This window comes from Hyaena hyaena, unplaced genomic scaffold, assembly GCF_003009895.1.
Source record: "Hyaena hyaena isolate Hyena2069 unplaced genomic scaffold, ASM300989v1 scaffold_279, whole genome shotgun sequence".
Lineage (NCBI taxonomy): Eukaryota > Metazoa > Chordata > Mammalia > Carnivora > Hyaenidae > Hyaena > Hyaena hyaena.
The window spans coordinates 1,063,769-1,090,896 of record NW_024080910.1 but is presented as its reverse complement, the minus strand read 5'-3'; the positions used below and the strand labels follow the sequence as shown (position 1 = coordinate 1,090,896).

General features: G+C 35.9%; 1 protein-coding gene across 2 annotated transcripts in view; it reads left to right on the top strand.

Moving 5' to 3' along the window:
* Window positions 1-26,067, top strand: part of CEP85L (centrosomal protein 85 like) — a 161,658-nt gene extending 135,591 nt beyond the window's left edge. The window contains exons 9-13 of one of the 2 annotated variants that reach the window (XM_039246031.1): window positions 2,617-2,734; window positions 3,782-3,832; window positions 19,227-19,334; window positions 21,214-21,445; window positions 25,791-26,067. In XM_039246031.1, the coding sequence (XP_039101962.1) occupies window positions 2,617-2,734; window positions 3,782-3,832; window positions 19,227-19,334; window positions 21,214-21,445; window positions 25,791-25,954 (673 nt within the window). In that variant the 3' untranslated portion in view covers window positions 25,955-26,067. The remainder of the gene's footprint in view (window positions 1-2,616; window positions 2,735-3,781; window positions 3,833-19,226; window positions 19,335-21,213; window positions 21,446-25,790) is intronic. The other variant, XM_039246032.1, reaches the window with a different exon arrangement.
* The last annotated feature ends 1,061 nt before the right edge of the window (window positions 26,068-27,128 follow it).

Below are 27,128 nucleotides of genomic sequence, written 5' to 3'. Positions count from 1 at the left end.
AGCAGGTATGGCCATTTTGTCATGTATCTTCCAAGTTTACTCATATACCTTGGCTCATGGGACTCTCCTCTTTTAAATTAATACAATCAGAAAGACAAGGAATATCATTTATTAGTATATTTAGCTAATATATTTAATCTGAAAAATTAATACTGGATTCCTGAAAAACCTATAGAGCTATGTTATATATGCAACTACATGCACTCTCTGTTTTATAAAACTTAAACCTTAATAGATGATCAACTATAAATAGATAAAACTATATGAAAGAATAAGACAACAAAGCAACAAAAACTAAATTTAAGAAATACACTCTTTGTGTTTTACCAATTATATGTAACTCTAATCAAAATCCATCTGATAGTTCCATGTTAATATTGCCTTACTACTTTCAAAGCCTTAAATATGCCTAGTCTACTTTTTTCTTAGATATCAGTGCAGAAAACATCTGATTATGGTCTTCAATGTTTCTAATCTCTGCTTCAAAAAATTCGTATATTGTTTAATGTTTATTTATTTTGAGAAAGAGAGTGAGTGGAGAAGAGGCAAAGAGAGAGGGAGAGAGAATCCCAGGCAGGCTCCACACTGTCAGTAGAGTCCATGCAGGACTTGATCTCATAAATCATGAGATCATGACCTGAGCTGAAATCAAGAGTCCATAACTTAACTGCCTGAGCCACCCAAAGTTCATATACTTTTAAGTTTACATTTATTTTCCCCTTAGTTTTTGCTTTCTTGCTGTTTAATTTCCCTTTCTATAACTCCACATCTTATAGTCTGTTCTCTAGTCTCAAAACAGCTTCCTGACCTCCACTGATTCAACCATATGTTCTTTTTCTTTCATCTTAGATAAAATGAAAAGAGGTTTTATAGGGCATGTAGATCACAAACACAAGCTATGCCATTTTATGAATAAAATTAGAAAAACTTGAAAATAATTTGTTTTGTTCCATGTGTGCTTTTACATATTTAATATGATAGTATACCTTCTCTTTTATTTAGATTTTCTCTTTTATTAGGTTTTTGGAGAACATTGAGCCTAGTCTCATTGATCAGAAAGACTTAGTGCAGTGCATTTCAGAATCCATGTTTCATTTTTTTATGGATACTCTCTGAGATGATAGCATCCCGGAAATTTTCTCTTAATTTCAAGTAGATAGAAAGGACCAAATAAGGTCTTCTGTAATTCTTAAGTACTTGTATATCCATGGTGTCACTTGACTTTGGAGGTAGGGGTGTTCGTTTCCTCAGCTATATGTTAAACTAAAGTTCTTGTTTCCACAAGAATTTCAAATGTGTGACTATGAATTATATCATTACATTTATCTGTGCCTATGTAATATCTCCAAGTTTTCCATGTATGAATATTTGAGAACTTTTGGTATTTAAAAATCTGATAAAAAATTTTCATTAGAAGTGAACTATAGCTTTTATATATAAATATAGTGAAGTAATGCAATTTATTTTTCTCAGAATATTATAACTGCATACAAGCAGTGTCTTGACACTTATTTGTAGGGAGAAAACTCATTCTGAAATAAAAATAATACATTTTTCACTTTTAGACTGAAAAAGCAAATAGTTTTATTACAAGCAACAATGTATTACAAAGCAGTGCACTGCATTCATAATACATAAAAACTTGTCTGGTGCCATTATTTATTAACATATTGAAACATATTGGAAGCCCTTATTGCACCATGTAGGACTGTCAATTCTTTGTCCAGAATCTAGGTATGGCATTTTTTTCACCTCTTTATTTTTAAAAGAGAGAGAAAACACAGGAAAGCCATAATACTTAGAAGAAGAAAAATAATGAAAATACCAAAACCAAACTATAAGAAGTCTGTTTTTTCAGTGCTCTGCTACTCTTAACGCCTGATTATAAACTAGAGCGGAACTACTCCAAGGTGTCTTTCTGTTTTGATTTTGGTCATTATTTTTAATGGTGTGGTTCCTTTTACCCAAAACATGACTTGTTCTTTCTGTTCTCAAGATTAGCATCTTTTTTCTCTTAATCTTTTATTCTTAATACACCAGAGGGGCTTCCTTTTGTTGTTTCCTCTTCTGCAATGCAAGTCTCTCCCATGAATAGCATGAGAAACTGTTAGGTCAGATAATAAACACATTGCTGCTTTTATTAATGAAGGAGAAATGTAATTCTACTGGTGTTGGCAACAACTATCCTTACAAACAAACTTTGGCTGAGCTCACATGAAGGTAAAAGATGTATATCCATATTCTTAGGCTCCCAAACAAAATCATCTTAATCAAAGAATTCTGCTTTTGCAGGAGAGGAAAGAACAGGATTTAGGTTGCAGAGCTCAGATTAGGATCATAAGGAACTTCATTAAGGCCTAAGGACGTCACACACTAAGCAGCTTTCCAGTCTCAAATCTGCCATTTTGAAAAAGATAATCAGCCTCCGCTGTATTTTTTTACTTCTGTGAAATGTCGGTGCTCATTCTTATTCACATGTAGTCTGTAGGTCTTGATTATTGCTTGATTAAAAAATATAGACTGTAAGAAGGGACCATCATTTATGTTGAAGTCATCTACCAAAATCAGCACATAGAGTGGATTTTCTTTATATAATTATCTTTCCAAAATATACAGCTTACAGCAAAAAGTAGAAAGATGCCTTGAAGATGGAATTCGTCTTCCCATGTTAGATGCAAAACAGCTTCAGAATGAAAATGATAACCTGAGAGAACAAAATGAGAATGCTAGTAAGGTCAGTTCATGTCTTTGATAATAAATATGAAATCTGTGTTCTGTTGGTTATCGGTGTATGGATATATAAGTTATAGCTATTTTATATTTTTGCTGATACTTAACAACAACTTTAGTTTGAATGTTTTTATTTAGAAAGAAAGTCTTTTTATTTTTTTAAAACGTACATTTAATGTGTGCATTAAACGTATGTTTAATGTGGAGGGGTAGAGGTGGGCAGAGAGAGAAAGGGAGAGAGAGAATCCTAAGCAGGCTCCATGCCTTCAGTGTGAAGCCTGATGCAGGGCTCAAACTTACAAACTGTGAGATCATGACCTGTAGCCAAAATAAAGAGTAAGGTGCCTAACTGACTGAGCCACCCAGGTACCCCTATTTAGTTTTTTTGAGAGTGAGAGAGCAGGGGAGAGGTAGAGAAGAGGAAAGAGAATCTTAAGGAAGCTCAATTCCCAGTGCAGAGCCTGATGGCAGGCTCAATATCATGTCCTTGAGATCATGACCCTGAATTAAAATCAAGAGTTGGATGCTTAATGACTGAGCCACTCAGGCTCCCCATGTTTTTTTAAGTATGTTCCACACTCAGTGTGGGGCTTGACCTCACAACTCAGAGATCTAGAGTCACATGTTCTACTGACTGAGCCAGCCAGTCTCCCCCAAAATGACAATTTAAGTAAATTTAAATAATTCAAATTTTAGTAAAAACCAAACTAAGGAGAACTTAAATTGCTTTTTAGCAAAACAAAAGGGTATATTTTCCTTCCTAAAGTATTCAATATCTGTCTCAAAGTTATTTTTATAAATTGCAGAGTTTTATCAAGAACTAGAGGAAGACGTGTACAGTTATATGTATGTGTGATCCAAATCGTATGTCTGTTTAAAGGATACTTGGTATGAATAATTTTGTAAAAAAAAAAATCATACCCTGATTTAGAAAAAATAAATTCATTATTTCCTGTGGTTTTTGTTGTTGTTGTTTTCTTGAACTATTGGTACTTTCTGAAAGTAGTAGAAAAAATTTCAATTAACACTGATAATATTTTCTGTATTTTAGATTATAGACAGCCAACAAGATGAGATTGAAAGAATGATTTTAGAAATTCAGGTAAGGAGTGTTTTGGGTATATTTTAATTTAGCTGTATACTAACTTACTCCTATGGCTGTATAAACTAAAAATATTAAAGCATATATGTATTTATATGAAAAGATCAATAGCACTTAAAGTGAAGTTACAAATTCTTTAATATTAATCTTTCACTTCTTTGGAATGAAAATGCCATTTGTTAAATCAGTCAAAAAATTGTGAAGATTGTTCTCTATTCCTTACCTTTCCTGCTTTTAATTGGGTGTAGTCTCCTACTGAGAACACATTTGGCTAATGTGTGATCAGGTTATCAGTGATCTACTTATTCAAGATCATGGACTATTTTCAGTCCATTGTGACTGGCCAACACTTCTCTTCCTTCTTATATTATTCCTTCTATATTATCAAAGTATAACATGTTCTTCACATATTTGTGGTTTTACCTCATGCTTAGTTTCTTAAGAGACTGTCGTAGCTCATTTACATATCTAGAGCTTAGAGTGTCTGATTCATAATACATAATCCAAAATTTGTGGATTAAATGAATTTTCATCTTTTTTTTTTATTGATTTGCCAAATACTTACTGAGCGCCTACATCTGTGTCAGGCACTGTTCTTGGCACTGGGGATTCATCAGTGAACAAAGCAAGTCCTGGCTATTCTAGTGGGGTGAATGGACAAAATGGACATATAATATAATGTGAAGGAGTGATATGTACCATTAGAAGAGTAGGGTAGAGAACAGTGATAGTGCTGCATTAATTACAGTAGTAATGAATTTTTTCCTGAAGAAGTAATATTTGTACAGAGTTCTAGATGAAGACAACCAGAGCATTTAGTGCCTGAAGGTGTCTGGTGTGCTCCAGGATCAGCAAAAAGACTGCTAGTCTGGAGTAGTGCAGTGGTTACGAGGAAGAGTCATGAGCGGTGATGGTGAAAAGTAGCCTGCGGCTAGATTACTTAGGGCTAGATGTCTTTGTATTTTATTCTGTGTATGATGAAAAGCCGTTGGACATATTTTGCTGAATAATTTTCTTATTTTTATACCTCCTAATTGTTTTACTTCTTAAAAAATGGAAGTAAAAAAATAAACAGATAAATGGTTTAAGTGTCAGAATTATAGATGGTATACTTTGTCTTTTGCGTATATTAGGTTGATTTATCATTTTAATAAAACACTAGGCCAGTTAGTTCAACAAGTGTGTGGGCCTGCTGGATTGGTTCACAGAGTTATACTCTTTCATCTGTATTCCTATAGACATAACTTCAGTTGTTCTACAAACCATTCAAATCATAAAATGTTTAGGTTCCTTCAGCCATTATTATCTGATTTATTATAGGCCATAATAAAAGGAATTTATATTTCACTTGGTAACATTTTCCAAGAAATCAAGTAAAAGTTATCTCAGTCCAAATTAAGGACACTGAGCATTGTCCTTTGACACTGAAATTTTGGTGGCTAAGACTTGTAAGAGTTTATTCATCACATACTATCTCACATTATATATATTCAAGATATATTCATTGAAATATGCCTTTTCCTTATTTGTGGTGGCATCTTAAAACAATTTATTCTTACATAGCAACCAAGTCTTTTAGTCACATTTAAATGTCATGACCATATATAAATGAATGTGTAGAAAAATATGTAATTATATGGCACTCTATTCTTTGATCTTAAAATGCTTGAGTAAACATTTATTTTTTTAAACTAATTTATGAATAGAAATCAAATTACTGAGATGCATTTATTTCCAGATATTGGGGGCCAGACAATATACTCATTAATTCTATTGTCTTCTCTTTTGAAGCAATGAGTAAGTCATTCTGGCCATCTAGATCAGTAGCTCTAGTATATAATGGGCTAAGAAAGACAGATAGCAAATGTTGATGACTGTCCAATGCAGCTATATATATCAACATACTTAAATAGAAAATTATAGAGGATGACAAATATGCTTAAAATGATGAGAAAATTTTTTGTCTTGTGTTCCTTGTTAAAACTTTTTAGTTTTTATTCTCTTATAGTTAAAAATGCTAGTTTTTTTATTTGGTGGTTTGTGATGAGTATAAAAGATGTGTACTCTGTGAACATTTAAAATATTTCTTATTCCAAAAAAAATGGATACTAGTTATTTCCCTAGCATTGGAAATCACAGAATCTTTTTTATTATTTTAAAAATATTTTTATTTATTTATTTATTTTTGAGACTGAGAGAACACAAGTGTGAGAGAGTGGCAGAGAGAGAGGGAGACAAAGAATCTGAAGCAGGCTCTAGTCTCTAAGCTGTCAGCTCAGAGTCTCATGTGGGGCTTGAACCCATGAACCATGAGATCATGACCTGAGCTGAAGTGAAGAGTTGGTCCCTTAAGCCAACCAGGCGCCCTGCCCTGAATTATGCATTAAGCTATCAGTACAGTATTAAATTTATCATAAAATTTCACTGCTGTTGTAATTTGCATATTCTTTGTTCCTCCACAATGCCAGGGAGTTCTTCCATTTTAGAGCGTTTAGTAGACAAAACCAATGTAGTATTACTAGAATTTCATGTTTTACTACTTCTTTATGTCCCTGCAAACTACTGAGATAACCAAATTTGTTCAAATTTCACATGTCTGACTTTTGGAGTATCGCATTGCCTTGGGTATAAGCAGGTTATTCTTACAGTTTAAATTTTATGGCAAAAGAGAAAAATGAAATCCCTTGCCAGTTCATTTTATGTCCAGTTTGTAGGAGATAAAAATAAGGTATTGTTACAGAGTTCTATATTTAAAATACAGCTGTGGTTTACCACCATGTACCTGGAATCAAATAAATACATAACTGGTTTAGGTCAGTAGCAGATTTATTGATTCTGATGTTGAGGAGAAATCAGTCTCCTACTATTTTTATCTGTTGTTGAATGTAGAAAGGTAATACTTTATGTAAAAATATACTGATTTTGAAACTGAGTTTAGTGCTATAAAAATAGATTTATCTACTGTTTTGTTCACCTGTCAAGATGATATCGGTAACTGGCATGAGTTAACTTGTTTATTCATTGATCCACTGATCCTTTAGAAATAATGCCTTTGTTTACATTTATGAAATCAATATAGCTAAACTGGCTTCTTCCTCTACAAGTTTTTCTTCTATCATTATACAATATAAAAAGATATTTTGTAATAGAACATTTCCCCTCATTTCCATAAATGTGACTTCAGTTTGAATGTGAATTAGTTCTTCATTGGACATTGCCTTCCCTCCTATTTATTCCTTAAAAGCACATTTCACCTGCATAAATAATCCTGTTTCCAGTGAGCTGTTATCATTTTGTGTAACTATTTTAAGCTTTTGGCAGAGGAGTTACGGAATAAAAAAGTTTGTTAGGTATACTTGTTTTTCCTAGCATACTAAAATTGTTTCTTCATTGAAAGAATTTTTGCATTTAAATTGACTTTCTGAGTTGACATCTATCAACAAACATAATATCATAAAAGATACAGTGATGCTTTAAGGTCCCTTAAGACTGTTCACTTTTAAAGGCATGGTTGGAACCACCAATCAATCTCAAAACTGTAACAGTCTGTCCTATTTATAACACTTCAAGAGAAGATGTTTTCAGAGCCTCCAAAGATTTTATTCCAGTTTTTAGCACATCTCTATATACATGCAGTGAGACTCAGGAAAATGCATAAGAATATCACAGCAGCCAAAAACTGGAAACAAATTAAATGTCCATCCCACGAAAATAGATAAATTGTGGTATATTCATACAAGGGATTGTTCAATAAAAAGTAATGAACAGCAAAAACAATAAAAATTAAAAAAATAAATAAAACTTTCTCTTCCATGTTTATATTTTTAAAGTGAACAGTCCTTAATGTACGCACAGGCCTGTCATATGTACATTATAGTTGTTGTTTAATTAAAATGTTAAAAAATATAATAGGTGGTTGTAACTTGTAAAAAATTCTTTGTGTCTAAGGTGGAGAATTCTGAGGCAGAAAGAGAGCTCATTTGAATCAAGAAAGAATGTTCTTGAGCTTGTTGTGTGCTATGAGTGGTCACCAAAGCTGTATGAACATTCAAATTATTTAGGTCCCTGGACCCCAGTGGGAACCTGATGACTCAGTATCTCTGAGGTAAACCCGAGACAGTTCTTCCTTGGCCTGGCAGCGTCCTCATCTGGGTGCCAGTAGGAAGTGTGGTCACCATCCTCGGGGTGACTGGGAAGACCAGGGCAGACGTAGTTCTGAGAGACCTGGATGTATTCTGAGCACATTTAAGCTGCTTTCGTAGTTCTTGCTTATAAGCCTAAAAGCAGATCGAGAGCTGAAAAGAAGTGGAACCTGGGCAGGTTGTTTTTTCTTTATATTTTGTTGATTTTTAAATAACAGCTTTATTGAGATAGAATTCACATTGCCTGCAATTCACCCATTTGAGTATAATTCAGTAATATTTAGTATGCTCAGATATATGGAACCAAGACCTCAGTCAATTCTGGAACCTTTTTATCACCTCATAAACCCCTTACCCTTTAGCTGTCACTGTCTCAAACCCTGGTCCCCCCCCCCTCCATTGCAATCACGAATCTACTTCCTGTCTTAATAGATTTGCCTGTTCTAGACATCTCATGTAAATGTAATATGTGATCTTTTGTGACTCTTGCCCTGACCACACCAGCAAGATTAATTGCCAGCTGATACTCTGTTTCCTCTTTTGCTTTCAGTAATGTCATGTGGTATAAATTGTTTCACAGACATGTGTATTCTGGTTCCTTTGAAGGAAGAGCTCCTTAGGTTAATGTTTGAGATTTTTTTTTGTTCCCAGGAGTGCTTTTCCCAAGTGTTTCTTTCACTTTTTCTCTGGAAGAATCTAGCCAGCCAGTAGTAGCCTGTACCTTCAATGAATCTAACAGTTTCCTCCCAACTCCTTTTGCCACAACCCCCACTGATTTTGAGAGTGCCCTTAGGCCTGCACTTCACAGGCGGCTACAGTTGATTTCAGTTCCTTTAGGGAGACATTTAGAGCGCCCTAGTCTGTGGCTTGCTTCTCCCTAGGCAAAATCTTTGAGCCAGGTCAGTGCTTTTGGGAACAATGTCAAACTACTGAGTGACTCCAGAAAGTAAACATTCAGTGAAAGGAGAGTGGGCAGTAGCTCTGGATCTCAGCTTGCTCCTCCCAGTGTGGAACCCCTTCCCTAGAAGTGAAGGCAAGGACAGTCAGGTCCCCTCTGGTCTCCTCAAAATGTTGTACCCAAGGTAAAGTAAAGCCTCCATCCCATGAGGGGTCCTGGGCAGAAGAAGGGAGTCTCCACCTTTGGCTGCACTTGCCTGGAACTTAGCCTCAGGTGCAGGTAGCTGAGGGCAGGAGGAGAAGGGCTGATGTCAGCCCCTCCTGGGAAGATAGCTGTCCATTAAGGAGCTGGGGGCTGAGCGCCCAGTGTGTTACTGGCTGTCTGAGTCTGGAGTGAAATTTCCATCTCACAGAGAGCTGAGAGCTTAAAGATGGAGTGGATTTTGTTTCAAATATTATAGACTTTGCTGCTCTTTTAGTAGGTTTTCTTGAATATATGTTTATTCATTTGTTGTGTGCTCTTAGGACCATTTCCAGAAACTTTAAAGGTGTTCTTTTATAATTTTCATTGAAGAGTGGGTCTGAGGGGCTCCTCATACTGTCAGAATTCTCAGGCAGATTTTTTTAAAAGTAAAATCAGATAATAGTTAAAGGAATTTGAGCTATATACATGGTCTTGGATTATTATAAACAAAAACCTAAAATATAGTAATTTGTATTGTGTTTGCATATTTCTTATTTTTTTATCTTAGAGTTTATCAGTATTTTGAAAATTCTTAATTTTTTTGTTATTTGTTTAATAGTTTATTGTCAAGTTGGTTTCCATATAACACACAGTGCTCAGCCCCACAAGTGCCCTCCTACATGCCCATCACCCCCCCTTCCCTTCTCCCCCACCCCCATCAGCCCTCAGTTTGTTCTCAGCATTCAAGAGTCTCTCATGGCTTGCCTCCCTCCCTCCTCCCACGTATAGGTGGATTAGGAGGAAGCTAATGGAGGGCCATGGGGGAGGAGAAGGGTAAAAATAATGAAAATTCTTAATTTTTTAAAATGTTTATTTGAGAGAGAGAGAGAGAGACAGTGTGAGCAGGGGAGGATCAGAGAGAGAGGGACACACAGAATCTGAAGCAGGCTCCAGGCTCTGAGCTGTCAGCACAAAGCCCTACATGGGGCTGGAACCCACAAACCATGAGATCATGACCTGAACTGAAGTTGGATGCTTAACTGGCTGAGCCACCCAGGCGCCCCTGAAAATTCTTTTTATTAGTATGTAGGAAGGAGGAAAAGGGATTTAATATTTCCCCACAATTAGGCTAAAGTGGGAAATGGAGCCCCTGATAAGTGCAGAGGCGTCAGTGATGATGCTGATGAGGATATTACGTGGCCCAGGAACTGTGCCTTCTGATTAAATTTATTATTTCTAAACCTCAGTAGTAAGCTTACAAGGTTAGATGGAGCATCTTTTTACATATGAAAGAGAATTGAAGCTGAGACCTTAGGCACATCTTTTATGTGATTTTAAAAGACGTGCCTAAAGTCTCAGCTTCAGTCCTCATTCCTGGCTGACCTCAGAGTTTGTGCTCTTGGCGTTGCTCCTGGCTGCCTCAAAATTCAAAGTCCCAAGAGACAGACAGAAACGGCTCAAGAGAGGTGTTAGTCTGAGCTCTTCTTATGTCAGCCTTAGGGGAAAGATTTGTTTTAAGGGTCTTCTCTTGGAATGAAAGATCTTAAACTAGAGCACGTCAGAAAACTAGCTGTGTGGAAGGCACCTTGTATTCGGTTGCCTAGAAGTTGAATTTGGAAATCTTGTCTCCAAAGTGAAATTTTTAGTATATTACACTCTACAATATGGTAGTGTTATTAGCTCCTTGAGATTAAGTAAAGTGCCCGGTTTTGTTTTCTGATAGATTTTTATTTAAGAGTTTTGTGATAGGGGCACTAGGCTCTTTGAATACTCCTTCTCCAAATCAACATTTAGCACAGTGCTTTGTGTATGAAAGATGCTCATTAACTATTTTTGAATGAATGTAGCCTTTTAGTTAAAAGCTAAATTAGGTTTTAGTTATTTCCTCATTGTTTTCATTCAGTAACTTTAACTACGTTTCTGCCATGGGCCAGGTACTCTTCTAGGGGGTAACTAGTGAACAAAGACCAAGAAGCTGTGCCCACAAGAAAATTAAACCCACAGTGCTGAGTTGGAATGTGTTTTTATTTTTTCCAGCTTTATTGAAGTATAATTGAAAAAGTTGTAAGATATTTAAAGTGTACATCATGATGATTTAAGAAATGGGCTCTTTAATATTTAGTGTAAGAAGAAAGGAATTAATGGCTGTTGCATAAATATTTGGTACCAGGTGAAAGTCATTTATTTAGGCTTTGGTTATAAGCAACAAAACCAATACACTTTAGCCTAAGCAAAAACAGAATGCAGAGATACTGTGGAACCCATGAGTAGGAATAAAACCAGGCTTCAGGAAAGAAGAGGCTTTGTTCCTTTGCTCATTGCAGTGTGTCTCATTCTCTTCTCTCTGTGCACACTGACTTTCTTTATTCTTTAGCTCACACAGCAGAATATATAGCTGTCCGTAGCCCATACATTCTGTAGTTCATTTCCTGTCATGCAGAGACGAACTCCTAGACTCTGCATCCCAGGTTCTCAGGTGTAGTTAAGTGTTCACCCTGCTTGATTCAGTGAGCTGTATGCAAGAAGTGCAGAATTCTTACAGATATGGTCGCTTGTGACTTGTGGGATCTGAGAATAGGCAGACACCCAAATGCCTGTATACAAACTGCATTATATAATCTTCACTATATCTCACGAGGTTGGAGATTCTTTCTGATGATCTTGGAACCTATGAAGGTTGAATAACTTCCGCATGGTTGCATAGCACATAAGGTATGGACCCAGAACCTAGTTTTGTCTTACTACAAGATCTTACACTGTTACCATTAACTCTATACTTCTTTGTTTGCCTGTTAACTTATTTTTTATTGAGACATAATTGACATATATTAGTTTCAGGAGTACTATCTAATGATTTGATATTTTGTATATTGTGAAAAGATCACAGTAATCTAGTTTATGTCCATCACCACATAGTTTATTTTTCTTGTGGTAAGACTTTTAAGATCTACTCTCTTGGCAATTTTCAAATATAACTGTAGATACCATGCATGACAGTACATCCCCAGGGCTTATTTTATAACTGGAAGTTTATACCTCTCTACCCACTTCCCCTAATTCCGCCCCCCACCTTGCCCCAACCATTAATTTATTCTCTATTATCTCTGAGGATTTTTTTTCTTAATTTCACAGGTGAGTGAGATTACATAGTATTTGCCTTTCTCTGTCTGACTTATCTCACTTAGCATAATGCCCTCAGGGTCCATCCACATTGTTGCAAGTGACAAGAGTTCCTTTTTTTGTATTGTTGATTAATATTCCATTTGCATAAACCAGATTATATATAACACATATTCTAAATCCATTGATCTATCAGTAGTTTGCTTTCATGTGTTGGCTATTAGAAATAATGCTGCAGTGAACATGGAGGTACAGAGATCTTTCTGAGGTAGTGTTTTTTAGAAGTAGAATTGCTGAATCGTATAGTAATTATATTCTTAGTTTTCTGAGGAACCTCCATGCTTTTTTCCTTTGTGGCTGCACCAGTTCACATTCCCACCAGCAGTGCACAGCGTTCCCTTTTCTCCGCATCCTCACCAGCACTTGTTATCTCTTGTCTTTGATAATGGCCATTCTAACTATGTGAGGTGATATCTCATTGTGGCTGTGATTTGTATTTCTCTGACAATTAGTAATGTTAAGCATTTTTTCATGTATCTGTTGACCATCTGTATATTTTCTTTGAAAAATGTGTATTTAGAATCTCTGCCCATTTTTTTTCTTTCATTGTTTGTTGTCAAGTTGGTTTCCATATAACACCCAGTACTCATTCCAAAAAGTGCCCTCCTCCATGCCCATCACCCCCCTACCCCTCTCCCCCACCCCCAAAAACCCTCAGTTTGTTACCGCCCATTTTTTAAGTTAAAAAAATTGAGAGAGAGGGAGAGGAGGAACGGCAAGGGAGGGGCAGAAAGAGAGGGAAAGAGAATCCCAGCCAGACTCCATGCTGTCGGCGCAGAGCCGGATGCAGAGCCCAAACTCACAAACCATGTGATAATGGCCTAAGCTGAAATCAAGAGTCAGAGACTTGACTAACTGAGCTACCCAGGTACCCCCATTTTATTTCATTTTTTATCAGATTTTTTAAATTTTTGTTTGCTAATTAGGTTCTGTGAGTTCTTTATATATTTTGGATATTAACCACTTAACGGATATGATTTGCAGTTATTTTCTCTGATGTGTTACGTTGTCTTTTCATTGTTTTTGGTGTATCTGCATGTTGCTATGCAGCAGCTTTTTAGTTTGATGCAGTCCTCCCTTCCTTTTATATTTTTGATGCCACTATTTCTTTTTATCTTATGTATCCATTAACAAACTATCACAGTTAGTTGTTTCTACTACTTTTACCAGTAGTGAGATTTATACTTTCACATGTTTTCCTGTTACTAATTAGCACCCTTTCATTTCAGCCTAAAGAAGTCCCTTGAACATTTCTTGTAAAACTAGTCTAGTGGTGATAAACTCTTTCAGCTTTTGCTTGTCTGGAAAACTTTTTTTTTTTAAGGTTTATTTTTGAGAGGAAGAGAGTGTGTGAGAGCTGGGGAGGGGTAGAGAGAGAGGAGAGAAGTGGGGACAGAGGATCTGAAGTGGGCTCTCTGCTGCCAGCACAGATGCAGGGCTCAAACCCATGAGCCATGAGATCGTGTCCTGACCTGAAGTCAGATGCTTAACCGACAGCCACCCAGGTGCCCCCGGGGAAATTCTTTATCTCTCCCTCATTTCTGAAGGATGACTTTGTGGGGTTAACTCTTTTTTGTTGACAGTACTTTAAGCTCTTTGAACAGATTTTGCCACACTCTTCTGGCCTATACAGTTTCTGCTCCAAATCTGCTGAGAATTTTGTAGGGGTTCCCTTGTATGTAGCAAGTTGTTTTCCTCTTGCTGCTTTTAGGATTCTCTCTCTCCTTGTCTTTAAGTTTTGAATTTAATCATAATGTGCCTCTTTGGGTCTTATTGGGTTTATTGTATTTGGAAGTCTCTTGGTTTCCTAGCTCTTGTCTCTTTCCTTTCCCAGGTTAGGGAAGTTTTCAGCCATTATTTTTTCTCATAAGTTTTGTGTCCCTTTCTCTCTCTCTTCTTTCTGGGACCCTGTAATGCAAATATTGATTTGCTTGGGATTGTCCTCTCAGTCCTTAAGCTATCTTCATTCTTTTACTTGTTGCTGCTCTGATTGAATGAAATCTGCCCTGAGTTCACTGATCCTTTCTTCTGCTTCATTTAGTCTACTGTAGAACCTGTTATATTTTTAGTTCAGTTATTCTACTCTTCAGCTCTATGACTTCTACTTGGTACTTTCTTATATTTTCTATTTGTTGAAATTCTCAGTTTGCTCATGCATTGTTTTGCTGACCTTGGTGAGACTCTTTATGACTGCTATTTTGAACTTATTTGTCTTTGTTGCATTAGGCCTTTCTCTGAGGTTTTCGTATTCTTTAATTTGGAATATATTCCTCTGGTTCTTTTTGACTCTGTGTGTTTGTTTCTATGCAGCCACTTCTCCCAGTCTTTAAGGAGTGACCTCATGTAGGAAATGAACTTTCTTTTAAAAGATGTTGACAAGGACTCTGGGTGGCTCAGTCAGTTAAGTGTCCGACTCTTGATTTAGGCTCAGGTCATGATCTCATGGTTTGTGAGATTGGGCTCTGCATCCGGCTCTGCGCTGACAACGTAGAGCTTGCTTGGGATTCTCTGCCTCTCCCCAACTTGCTTGCGCATACTCGCACTCACTCTCAAAATAAATAAACATTAAAACAAAAAAAAAAACTATTTAAAAATAAAAGATTTGATTAAAAAATGCACTCAATTCCATTCAAAGAATGCATTCCCCTTGTTAATGCTTTGTAGATGCCATTATTACCCTTCTGTTAAGTATGCATGCTTCTTATTGCTATTTCTAATGCTAGGAGCACTATGATCTTACCTTTCATGTATAGTTGCATATACTATTGCAAGAATAGTGGTATTATATTAATAGAATCATAACAGTATGAAACTTTTTATCTGTTCTCAGTAATTTAAAGTGATTGACTTATGCTTTGTTTCTAGGTTATTGAAATACATACACAAAAATTTTAAACGAAAAAATTTTAGAAGAACTTTCTTTTTAAAGTTTTTGTTGTTACTTTCGTATTTGATTTATTTAACTAGACACAATAAATTTAACATCTGTAGCATAAATCCTGTTGTAATAAAGATATAGGCAGGCTAGTGTATAAAAATTGGACAAGGTACCTTATTAGAAATTTTTCTGTCTTATAATTTATGGGGACACGTTTAATTGCATTTGTGGTATTTAAATTAAAGTTTATTTTGAAGACATGTAAAATGCTTTCAAAAAATTGTACTGTATTTCAAAAAAAGGGGTCTTTTTTTACCCTAGAATTCTGTACCTGTACTTGTCTTAGTGATCTTGCCCAGTCCCATGGTTATGCATGTAATGAGTGTGCTCACTAATCCCTAACTTCTTTCAGCTCATAATTCTTCCCTGACCTTACAACTTATATTTCCAATTGCCTACTCAACCATACTACTTGACATATCAGACCTAATATATCCAAATTGAATATCTTACCCTCCCCAAACAGAAATTGGTAAAACCTGCTCTACCTTCCATGGTCAGACCCTTCTCTATAATGGCAAATCTGTCCTTCCATTTGCTCAGTCCAGAAACCTTAGGCTTCTCCTTGACTTCTCTTCTGCATCATATTTGTAAACAAATCTTATCACCTTCAGAATATATCTAGCATCTGACTTCTTCTCCTGACCTCTATTGTGTTGCCACCCTGGTCCAACTCATCGTTACTTTTTTTGTGGATTATTTCTGCCTGCTTCCGTTCTTGGTTGCCTACAGTCTTTTTTCATCAGCTCAGGTGACCTGTTAAACAAAAACCAGATCATGTCATGTCTCTTCTTGGAATCTTTCAGTGGTTGGTTCCTCATTTTTCCCAAAATAAAAATCAAAGGTTTTTCACTGGCTCAGTGGCCTTACACAATATGTTCCCTATACTGCCTGCCTTTTCTGACTTCATCTTTTACTACTTTCTGCCACCTTGGCTCTCTTGCTTTTTCTCACAGAAGACACCATCTGCCTCAGAACCTTTGCACTGACTGAAACAACTGTGGATGTCTATGAGATACAATCTTTCACCTCCTTCAAGCCATTGCTCAAGTATCACCTTTTTTCCATGACTCTGTACTCTGCTCCATTTGAGATCTCAGCCTCCTTTCCATTACCATGCTGAATTTGTTCTCCAAAGCACTAGTCAAATTCTAATATACAATATTGTGTAACCTGCATGTTATGCTTAACTTTATCTTTTACCTCCTAGTAAAAGTTATATGAAAAGACCTGTTTTGTTTTTTGGTTTTTTTACTGATTCATCATTATCCAGTGCACAAACTGTGCTTGGTTATAATTTTTGCTACATGAATGATTGCATGAAAAAGTGTTATTTGTGAAACTCCTGTATAGTGTTTGTGTGTGTGTGCATGCATGCAGGTGCTTTTTGGGGGGGATAGAGTTGTGTATGTTTATATAGTAAAACTGCTAACATGACTTTTTAATCAAAATACTTTCTCTTAAATTGGGTTTGTGGAATATATGATATATATTGGTGAAGTCACAGCTATCTTTTCTTCATTTGAGCTATTTTGTATATGGGACAAAAGACAGCATTTCTAGATATTTAGATCAAAACAACAAATGTTTTTAAAGCCATTTTTCAACTTTAAGAATGATTGTGATAGGGGTTCCTGGGTGTCTCAGTTGGTTAAGCAATTCAGGTCATGATATCACAGTCTGAGTTCTAGTCCCACGTCAGGCTCTGGGCTGACAGCTCAGAGCCTGGAGCTGCCTCAGATTCTATCTCCCTCTCTCTCCGCCCCTCCCCCACTCATGTTCACTTGCTCTCTTTCTCTCAAAAATGAATAAACATTAAAAAATCTTTTTAAAAAGAAAGAATGTGATAAATATCTATAGGTTAGTAACTTGGAATTTTTTAGAGACAATTATTACCTGGAAATGTATAGAGATATTGTGGACTTTGAAAATTAAAGTGTTTAATGTTAGTAATCCCATTCTAAGCATATAGAAATTTTCCTTACTCTTTTTTTCTAAAAGTTTAAACATATGCTTTTTCATACAATTTTGGATAGAGAAATAATCTGCTGGATGGAATGTTGTGTCAGACAGCTATGGCACTCATACCCTCATATTAGTCTAGAGATTGTACAACATACGGTCCTTATAGGATAAACTTATCTGTTAATTCTTTCCCCTATTAAAGGACTATTTCATAAGTACCCTGAACCCAACGAACTAATGTCTTAAGCTTAATATATTTCCCAAATCCAGATTTTTTTCTTCTGACACATAGTACTAGTCCCAAACATTTCTTATTTATTCTTTTGTAGAAAATTGCCTGTTTCTTCACTGATTTAAATTTAGTCTTATATAGGAACATATTAATCAGATTTGCTAGCTAATTATTAGTCACATTCAATATGGCCAAATTGGTAAAAATAGAAAACACTGGAATTTTGCAAAGAATGATATTACAGTATTGTGAAAATACCTCTCAGGGTCAGTTTTCATTGTTAAAATGCTAGATCTAGAGTAGCTTAATCTGTGTTGCCTTTCCTCCACAATTCTAATAAGATAAGCAGTCACAAATCTTAAGAAAATTTAGGATGAATTCTGGATTCCAATTACATAATCTCGTTATGCCTGTAAGCATAGATCTTCAGCCAGATAAAGATGTATCATTCAAATGGTTTTTTGATTCATTCACATGCAGTTACAAAGGAATTTCAGAAACCATGTGACTTTCTGTGAGATTAAATTTTGTAGGATATAAAGTTTTCCCTGGAAGGAAATACACTTGTTATAGAGCTTAATTCACTTTTCTTTTTTAAGTTTATTTTTGAGAGAGAGACAGTACACAGTGTGGGGTGGGGACAGAGATAGAGGGAGACACAGAATCTGAAGCAGGCTCCAGGCTCCAAGCTGTCAGCATAGAGCCCAACATGGTACTCAAACCCATGAACTGCAAGATCATGACCTGAGCCGAAGTCGGATGCGTAACCAAATGAGCCACCCAGGCACCCCAGACCTTAATTCATTTGTAACCAGCTTGTGAGTTATTAAATATAAATAGATTTTTTTAGAGTTTATCAAACAAATTCAGGTAGAAAGCTACAGTGTTGAATATCTGTTACTAAGAAAACTGCTTTATATTTATTTATTTACAGAGTCTTATCTCAACCCATGGTAACAGCAATCTTCTTTTATTCTAGCCATAGATAATATGGGGGTGGGGGAAGGACCTTCATAGTGCATTGTATACTATTTAAGCAGTCAGCATGCTGAAGTAGTTTCTGAATTGAGACTAAATAAATGTAGTTTTAAGGGGGAGGAAAAAAAAGAATCTCTTCAAGTCACATGTTTATTGATCTTGTGATTTCACAAAAGGAAAAAGTGTTAATTAAAACACCTAGACATCACTGGAAACTACAGAGTTTATGGCAAGTTTTTGTTTTGTTTTGTTGTGTAGCTAAAAATCTGACTTATAAGCTGAAGTGACCTAGGTACTATTAAAATATCCTATATACTCTTGGTGCACTCAGAATTTTCTTACAATGAATATTTTGTAATTTTATAATAAATTTAGGAAAGAGATTTATTTATCAAAGTCACATCATAGACTTTTGGCTTGAATTCATCATATTCACTGCTTGGAATACCATACACTGAGAGAAGTGTGTTTAGCTATGTTTCAAATGACAGAAAGTGGGGATGGACTTATGATCTTATTATCTTGTGTTTTATTAACCACAAGAAAAATGGGGTGTGGGCATGAGAGGTATAGATTTGCTAATACACTCTGAATACATCAACAAAAATTGATGCATCAACCATAAAGCAGCTGCTTTAGGTTTACCATGTTTTACCCCAACTATCAACTTTCTTAGCAAAGATGATATTTGTTTTTTCCTTTGCTGTCATCCACTCTAGACGCAGTATGGGTTGTTTTAAAATAAAGACTTCACCTTCCAAGGGTTGGGGAAGGACAGATCCAAAGTATTCAGAGCCTGTATTCCTGGGTACCTACCTGACTGCATTTTGCTTTTAGCATTAACAACATTCTCTGCTTTCTAATTCTCTTTATTCTAGTCTATGCAAGGGAAACTTTCTAAAGAAAAATTGACTACTCAAAAGATGATGGAAGAGTTGGAAAAGAAAGAAAGAAACCTACAGAGATTAACAAAAACATTGCTTGATGTGAGTAAAAAAAAATTCAAATTGCTATCAAAGAATGATTCAGTACTTAAAGCATGTGCTTATTTTGTACATATTCATGGAATGTTTTTAGTTGAAGACTAGATTAATTAAATCCATTAGGTTTCTTACAAAATTATAACCAAAAAGATAAACTTTTTTTTTCTTATGTCTTAGAATACAACTTCACATACTTAACTACAACAGTAAAATGTTATATAGACCATAAATTGAATATAAACAAAATTGTCCTTGAAAATCCTTAAGGAAGGTGCAATATTAACACTTCATCATTGGAACAGATTATACTTTCTTCATTTAATTATAAGCTGGTATACATGGCTCGCATTTAAGGACATGTTATACAGAAAATACTTACTGTAGGTTTTTAACTCTAATCGTGACAATTTGCCTCTAAATACCCAAGAATGCATCTTCAAAAATTAGGGACATTTCCTGTATAAACATACTACCATTGTCACACCCAATAAGAATAATGTTCCTCCATATTGGATGATACCTACTTTATACTAAAATTTCCCCATTTCTTTGGGAAATTCAAATGCTTTTTATAATGATAGTTGAAACCAGCATTCAGTCAAAAAGGCCATGACTTGTGTTTCATTTTATCTTATAAATCTAAAGTTTCTCACTTTGTCCATGTTAGTGGCTTGCTGACAAACCTGGGCCTGTTGTCTTAAGAGTTATAGATTGTCATACCTTCTAGATTTGTGTGATTGCTTCCTCATGGTGTCATTTATCTTCTTGTCTACCCTTAGAAGCTAGAAGTAAGAGCTAAAGATGTCAGTTAAGTCAAGTCAAACATTTGATTCTTCATATCATCAAATTATATATGTTTTGTTATCCCACTGTACGTGACAGAAATACTGAGCTCAGTGGGTTAAAATGGTAACAGACTGATTCTTTCCTTTGTTACATTATAGCCTCTGCAAACAGCAGGTAGTGTGGAGTGCTACTTAGGTAACTGTGAATATGCAATTTATTAGCACCCTTTTCCTTGATAGTTTTTGTATTCACTGATGATAATTGTCTGGATCATTACATGATTAAAATCATATTTTTTCCTAATTATTTGTATATTGATTAGCTGGCATTCATCTTTTAAAAAATCTTTTCCTCATCAGTGCAGGCTATTTGGTTCTTTTGAAATAGAGTTCCAATTGGAAAGTTTTGTATAACTTCTAATTAGCAGTTTTCAGGATGAATAGATAGATGGTGATAGTTTTGGGGATAAGGTGAAGGTAGCTTTTTCTGAGCATGATAATTTATGAGTTCATATTGATATATTCAATTCAAGATTTCACAGTTCAAGCTTATTAGGGGTTTGTTTCCGTTTATGATTTTATACTTGTATTTCTTTTTCTCTTTTGCTGAAACTTTTGCTACTTGTCAACATTAACAAAACATAAAAACTTTTTCTTTCAATAAAAACTATGCAATAGTTTCAAAGTAACTAAATCATGATCACTGCTAATAGTAAAACTATAAAATGAGGTTTAAAATTTCTTCATAATTCTTTTTGTTCTTGGAATAAATCTCATTATTAAAAAAAAAAACGTACACAACCCAGATGCTTATCAGGCGACGTTATATGGTATGAGATGCTCCTAGAAACTGAATCTGGATTTGTTGCCTCTCTCAGGGCATGAGATGGCACAGAGGAACCACTGAATCATTTCCACTGTTTACATTCTTTTTTTTTTTTCTGACTGTGTGTATGCAGTTAACCTTGGTTATTGTGAATGTAATAGGACTCTACCATTTTGTTTATAGATGGTGGAAAGTGTTAACCTGTATGGCTTTGAGTACCTTAAGGCCTCTGTTCTAACAACCTGATTTTTGTTTTCTTTATGCATTGCAGAACCAAAGACAAACAGAAGAGACGTGCTCTTTATTGGATCAGGGCCAGGAAGGAGACCAATGCAGGCAGCAGACAGTACTCACTAAATGGCCACTATCTGATTTGAGTGTGATTGATCAGCTGTTCAAGGAAATGTCCTATTGTTTGTTTGACTTGAAGGCATTGTGTAGTATTCTGAATCAGCGTGCTCAGGGCAAGGAGCCTAATCTTTCATTATTACTGGGAATCAGATGTAAGTGGCTGATGCCTTGTCCTTACTGTATTGCTTAGCAGTTAGAGACCTGTCTTCATAAATCAGGAATTTCTGACTTCCTTTTCTCTATTTGTTTTTATGTCCTTTCCTACTTAGATTTATAAATCTCTGAATAAATCTGTAAGTGTGTGAATACCTGTTATTACTTCATTATGGTTATAGAAGTGAGCAGGGCCATAGTTGATTTGTACTGCCACTTGGCATACTGTCTGCAAATCTGCCTGTGTGGATGAGCTCTGCGGAATCTGTTACTATGTGACTGGAGTGGCAGTTAGGGGTGCCTGGTTACTCTTCTAAAAGTAATGATTCGGTTTGCTTTCATGTGGTCATTCTCTAAGTTAATGACCCAGCCATCCATGTGCTGTAAACTGTTTGAGAGAAGATACTCATTTGCTTTCCTTTGCAGTGTATGTTCTATGGCAGTGACTTAATACAAGTACCAGTGCTGTCATCAGAGCTAGTTTTCATGGCCCATGTTTCATAGCCCTTGTCATGCATACATTCTGGCTTTGTCCCTTTCAGTGTGTCACCACCCATTGTCCCTCAGTTCCATCTTCCTCCACACATAGTTGTGAGAGAGCAGCCCCAGCAATATCCTGGAGTCCGTCTGTGCTGCTTTTGCAGAAGCACTCATCTCTGCTTGTGGCTCTAAATCATTAAGATATTGACATATGTTGGTCTCTTTTTAATACAGAAGAAATGGACATAAGGGCATATGAATGGAGTAGGGCCTTAAGTTTTACACACCTACTGTGTTGTACTGAACAATTATCTAATAATATGGTTAATATATGACTAGACGGAACTGGTTTTATTTGTAGTTTCATCAAAAAGATTCCACCACCTGGCATCATGATACTTATTTTGGCAAACCAAGTAATACTTTTGATCAAAGTATATCCCTTTTTAAATGAAGCAGTAACTTTGCTCAGAGATGTCAGCAGAGTTTTTCCTTCCACTTCATACATGTGTATATACATACATGAGTGTGGGTATGTAAAAATCACTTGAAAGTTTAAGTATATTCACTCACCCAATAAGCAATTTTTATATGCCTCATATAGTCCAGGTACTAGGATGCTGATAATGCAATTGGATGCCGCCCTTGCCCACACATAAACTACGAGAGCATTGTGATAGGAGCTATACTTGAGATATGGACAGAGGACAGTGCGGGCCCAAAGGGAAAACTGATCAAGTCTAGCTGGGAAGACTCTGTGGGTAGCTGGTGTTTGGCTTGAATCTTAGAGGAGGAGAGTTTGCCAGGTGAACATGGGGTAGCTAAGTTAGCAGTGATCTCTCGAGCAAGAACCAAAAGCTCACACACAAAAGACTCATTTTCTTCACCGTATTAGAGCTGGTCGTCCCTCCAGTTATTTTGTAACCTCTACATTTGTATTCTCCTGTACGGCATTGGTCAGCTTTTCCAGTTACCATATTAAGAGAGCTTTCCAAATGTGAGTGAAAGGGAGACTCAAGAAGTTTGCCACATTCACCTCCCAGCGTATATCCCTCCCAGTGTTTAAAGTTTAACCCTCTTCTCCTTACCTAATAGTTTGGTCCTGTGAAAATCTGACCAGCCAGTTCATTTGTCAAAACCAATGGATTATTTTGAATCCTTATCTCCTCACTCCATCCACTGTCCGTTGACGCCGTTCATTCCACCCTTCTTTTTTGTAAATGCGCTGCTACCACGGATTCCATGACTTTCCTCTCTGGGTTCTGCTTCTCCCTTTATGACTGCTGAGTCCCTTCTTCTGTGGAATTCTCTGCCACTTAAATATTGGTGTCTCCCATAAATCTTCTGTTGTTGATTTTTTTGTTTTGATTGTGGGGTTTTTGGTACTGAGTTGTATAGGTTCTTTATATATTTTGATATTAACCCTTAATCAAATATATCATTTGCAAGTGTCTTCTCCCATCCAGTAGATTGTCTTTTGTTTTATTGGTGGTTTTTGTTTTGCTGTGCAAAAGCTTTTTATTTTGGTGTAGTCCCAATAGTTTGATTTTGCTTTTGCTTCCCTTGCCTGAGAATACATATTTAGAAAAATGTTTCTGTGGCCAATGTCAAAGAAATTATTGCCTGTGTTTTCTTTCAGGAGTTTTATGGTTTCGGGTCTCACATTTAGGTCTTTAATCCATTTTGAATTTATTTTTGTGTGTGGTCTAAAAAAGCAGTCCAGTTTCATTCTTTTGCATGTAGCTGTTCAGTTTTCCTGACATTTGTTGAAAAGACTGTTCTTCTTCCCCATTATATATTTTTGTTTCTATTGTCAAAGATTAATTGACCACATAAGCATAGATTTATATCTGGGCTCTCTGTTCTGTTGATCTATGTGTCTGTTTTTGTGCCAGTACCATTCATACTGTTTTGATTACTTTGATTAGCTTTGTAGTAATACACCTTGAAATCTAGGATTGTGATACCTCAATCTTTGTTGTTCTTTCTTAAGATTGCTTTGGCTATTTGGGATCTTTTGTAGTTCCATACAAATTTTAGGATTGTTCTAATTCTGTGAAAAATGCCGGCATTTTGACAGGGATTACGTTAAATCTGTAGATTGCTTTCAGTAGTTTGGACATTTAGTTCTTCCAATTTATGAGTTGGAAGTCATCTTTCCATTTGTTGGGGTCGTCTTTAATATCTTTCATCCATGTTTTATAGTTTGTGGTGTACAGTTTTCACCTCCTGGATTAAGTATATTCCTAGACACTTTATTCTTTTTGGTGCAATTGTAAATGAGATTGTTTTCTTAATTTCTCTTTCTGCTGTCTCATTATTGGTATATAGCCTTCAACATATTTCTCTATATTTCTGTTATTTTGTATCCTGTGACTTTATTGAATTCATTTATCAATTCTTTGGTAGTCTTCAGGACTTTCTGCAAAAAGTGTCATCTGCAAATAATGAGCATTTTACTTCTTCCTCAACAATTTGGATGCTTTTGTTTCTCTTTTTGTATATTTTTCTCTGAGTAATCTTATCCATGTTCTTTAGTTTTCTGTTTGCACCTTACCTTTGACCCATATGGACATTTATCTCTTACCCTGCCTAGAATGTTCCTACTGGGCTCCTGACTATACTAACCTTACATTAGAACCAACCTATGGAAGCATAGGCATCATAGACTCACTACATCTAAAACAGACCTATCTTTCTTCCCTCCCTAAACCTGCTCCTCCTCTCAGTGAGTACCACCACCATCCACCTGTCCTAGAATTTTATCTTGCATCCTACTCTTTCCTTTAGCTGTGTGTGTCCTGTGCCCAATCCCTATCCCAACCCAACTCATGATGGTTGAGCTCCATCATTTCTGCCAGTCCCTTCCTAGCATTCATTTCTACCATTACATCTCCATTGCACTACTGCCTTCAGTGAAGCTTTCAGAGTCTTTTATCTGCACTGGTTTCTTTGTCAACCGTCTAGCCCACTTTCCCCCACGAATCCATTTTTTCACATTGCTGCCAGAGTTAATCTAACCTAATGGTGATTCTGATTTCCTAATGCTTACAACCCCTAAAATAGAGATGGGCAACTCCCTCCTGCTGCTTCTAGCCTTTATTTCTTGGTACTTTCCTCTCATAATTTGTACTCTGCCATTTTAGAGCTGGTTACTGACTTTTTTTTTGAAGTTTCTTAGATTCTTTGGTTTTCTGCTTTTATACATGCCTTTGTTCATTCTGCTTCCTTGGCTCATCCAGTGAACCTGTATCTTTTCCAGTTACGCTGGTTATCCTCTCCCTTCTGCCACTGTAGCGAGGAACTGATGAAAATAATTAAAAGCTAGCTGACTCAGGACCTCACCTTCAGTTACTCAGCCATTGGGCAACTAGCCATCAGTTCAAGTCAATTGTGTGGGGTTGTAGGGTTTCAACTCAATGTATATATATATTATACTTAGCATATATTTTGGAAATTTATGTTTCCATGCCAATAAACCCACTTTGCAGTCTACAAAAATTTAAGCTATAACCCCTCAAAACATAAGTGATTTTCAGATTTTTGTCAAGTCAGAAGAAATGAATGCTATAGTTGAGCTTGACGAGAGCTATTAGAGCATATTTTTTCCTACTTTGGGAATATTGTCATCCTTTAAACATGTTGAACAGTTGTAATACTGTATGGGTTTAATGCAATTTAATTAGCAAAATTTTTAAAGGACTAAGTAGTAAGATCTATTTAATAGTGGATGACACATCATTTAAACATGAGCCGGTCAGGTGTTCAGCATATAGCATTATATTTCTAATTATAATTAAGTTTAAAAATCCTAAAATTTTTTATTCAGAAGAGTGTGAGACATTCTCTATTTTCTTTCCACAGCAATGAACTGTTCAGCTGAAGAGACTGAGAATGACTACAGCCCAGAAACACTCACTAAAAAATTATCAGATGTATGCCAGTTACGGAGAGACATTGATGAATTAAGGACTACAATATCAGACCGCTATGCTCAGGACATGGGAGACAACTGCATTACCCAATGATCAACTATTGGTCCCACAGCAATAATGACCCATTGTTAAATGCTGCTGTGTTACAGTTCTTCATATGTCTTTTTAGAAGCCATAATGGAAAGTCTCAAGTGACATATCACTTACACATAGGATTTTTTTTTCTGTAAATTTGTTTTACTGGGGGGAGAAAAGGGATTTGATGATGTTTCAAAGGGGCTTATCTAATCAGGCCAAAAAAAAGTGAATTACTATTTGAAAAATGTGATAAAGTGTTTAAGAAAAAAAATTTGTATTCTCAAACTACTGATTGTAGGACCAAGCTGTGAAGAATGCCCTTCAGATAATGGGGTAGGATTTCTTTTTGTCTGTAGTTGTGTGTGTGTGTGTGTGTGTGTGTGCGCGCGCATGTGTGTTTATTCACAAAATTATAAGGCTTTCTAAGGTCAAAGCAAAGCTTCTGAGAAAGGCACACACTGTTTCTTCTTGTATTTCTTTTCTTTCATGTAGAAGTTTGTGTTGTACTTTGGGGTTTTCAAGGGCTGGCTGAACAAGAGTTCTGACAGCAGGCAAGTGTGGCAGTAGTACAGCTGGCAAAACCGTTTGTATTTTGAACAACCACTGTGCTGAGATGATGAGGTTGTGGGATTCGGTTGATTTTAGTACTGTAGATAAGTCAGCTATTTTTCCAGAGTGAATGTGGATGGCATTAGAGGTATGAAATCTCAATGCGATGATCTTTTTCATTAGCATTGTTAATTTATATATCACAAGGCATTTTAACATCATCTAAACTAATTTTAACATGTCCCTTACTATTTACAATTTTTCACTTATATTTATCAATGTAAACAAAGCCATAAAGAATTAATACAAACCTTCTAAGGCCGTTGTAAAAGAAGGATTAACTGAAAAGTCACTCTGGAACAATAGTTTATTTATCCAATTCTTAAACGTTTACATTTAAGAGTTTTGTATATGTTTTAAAGTTAAAACTACTTTAAGAAAAAGCCAGCCTGTATTCTTTATACCTGAATTATCACTAACATAAAATCTAAACCAAGTGATGTTTCAATTCCATTTATTAGGTAAAGTACATTAAAAACAGGGTTTTTCATAGATTACAAACTTGACCAGGTTAGTTCTTCTTCAGGAATACAGGATATTGCTAGGAAATGCAACTGATTGTTAAGGAGACACACACAGT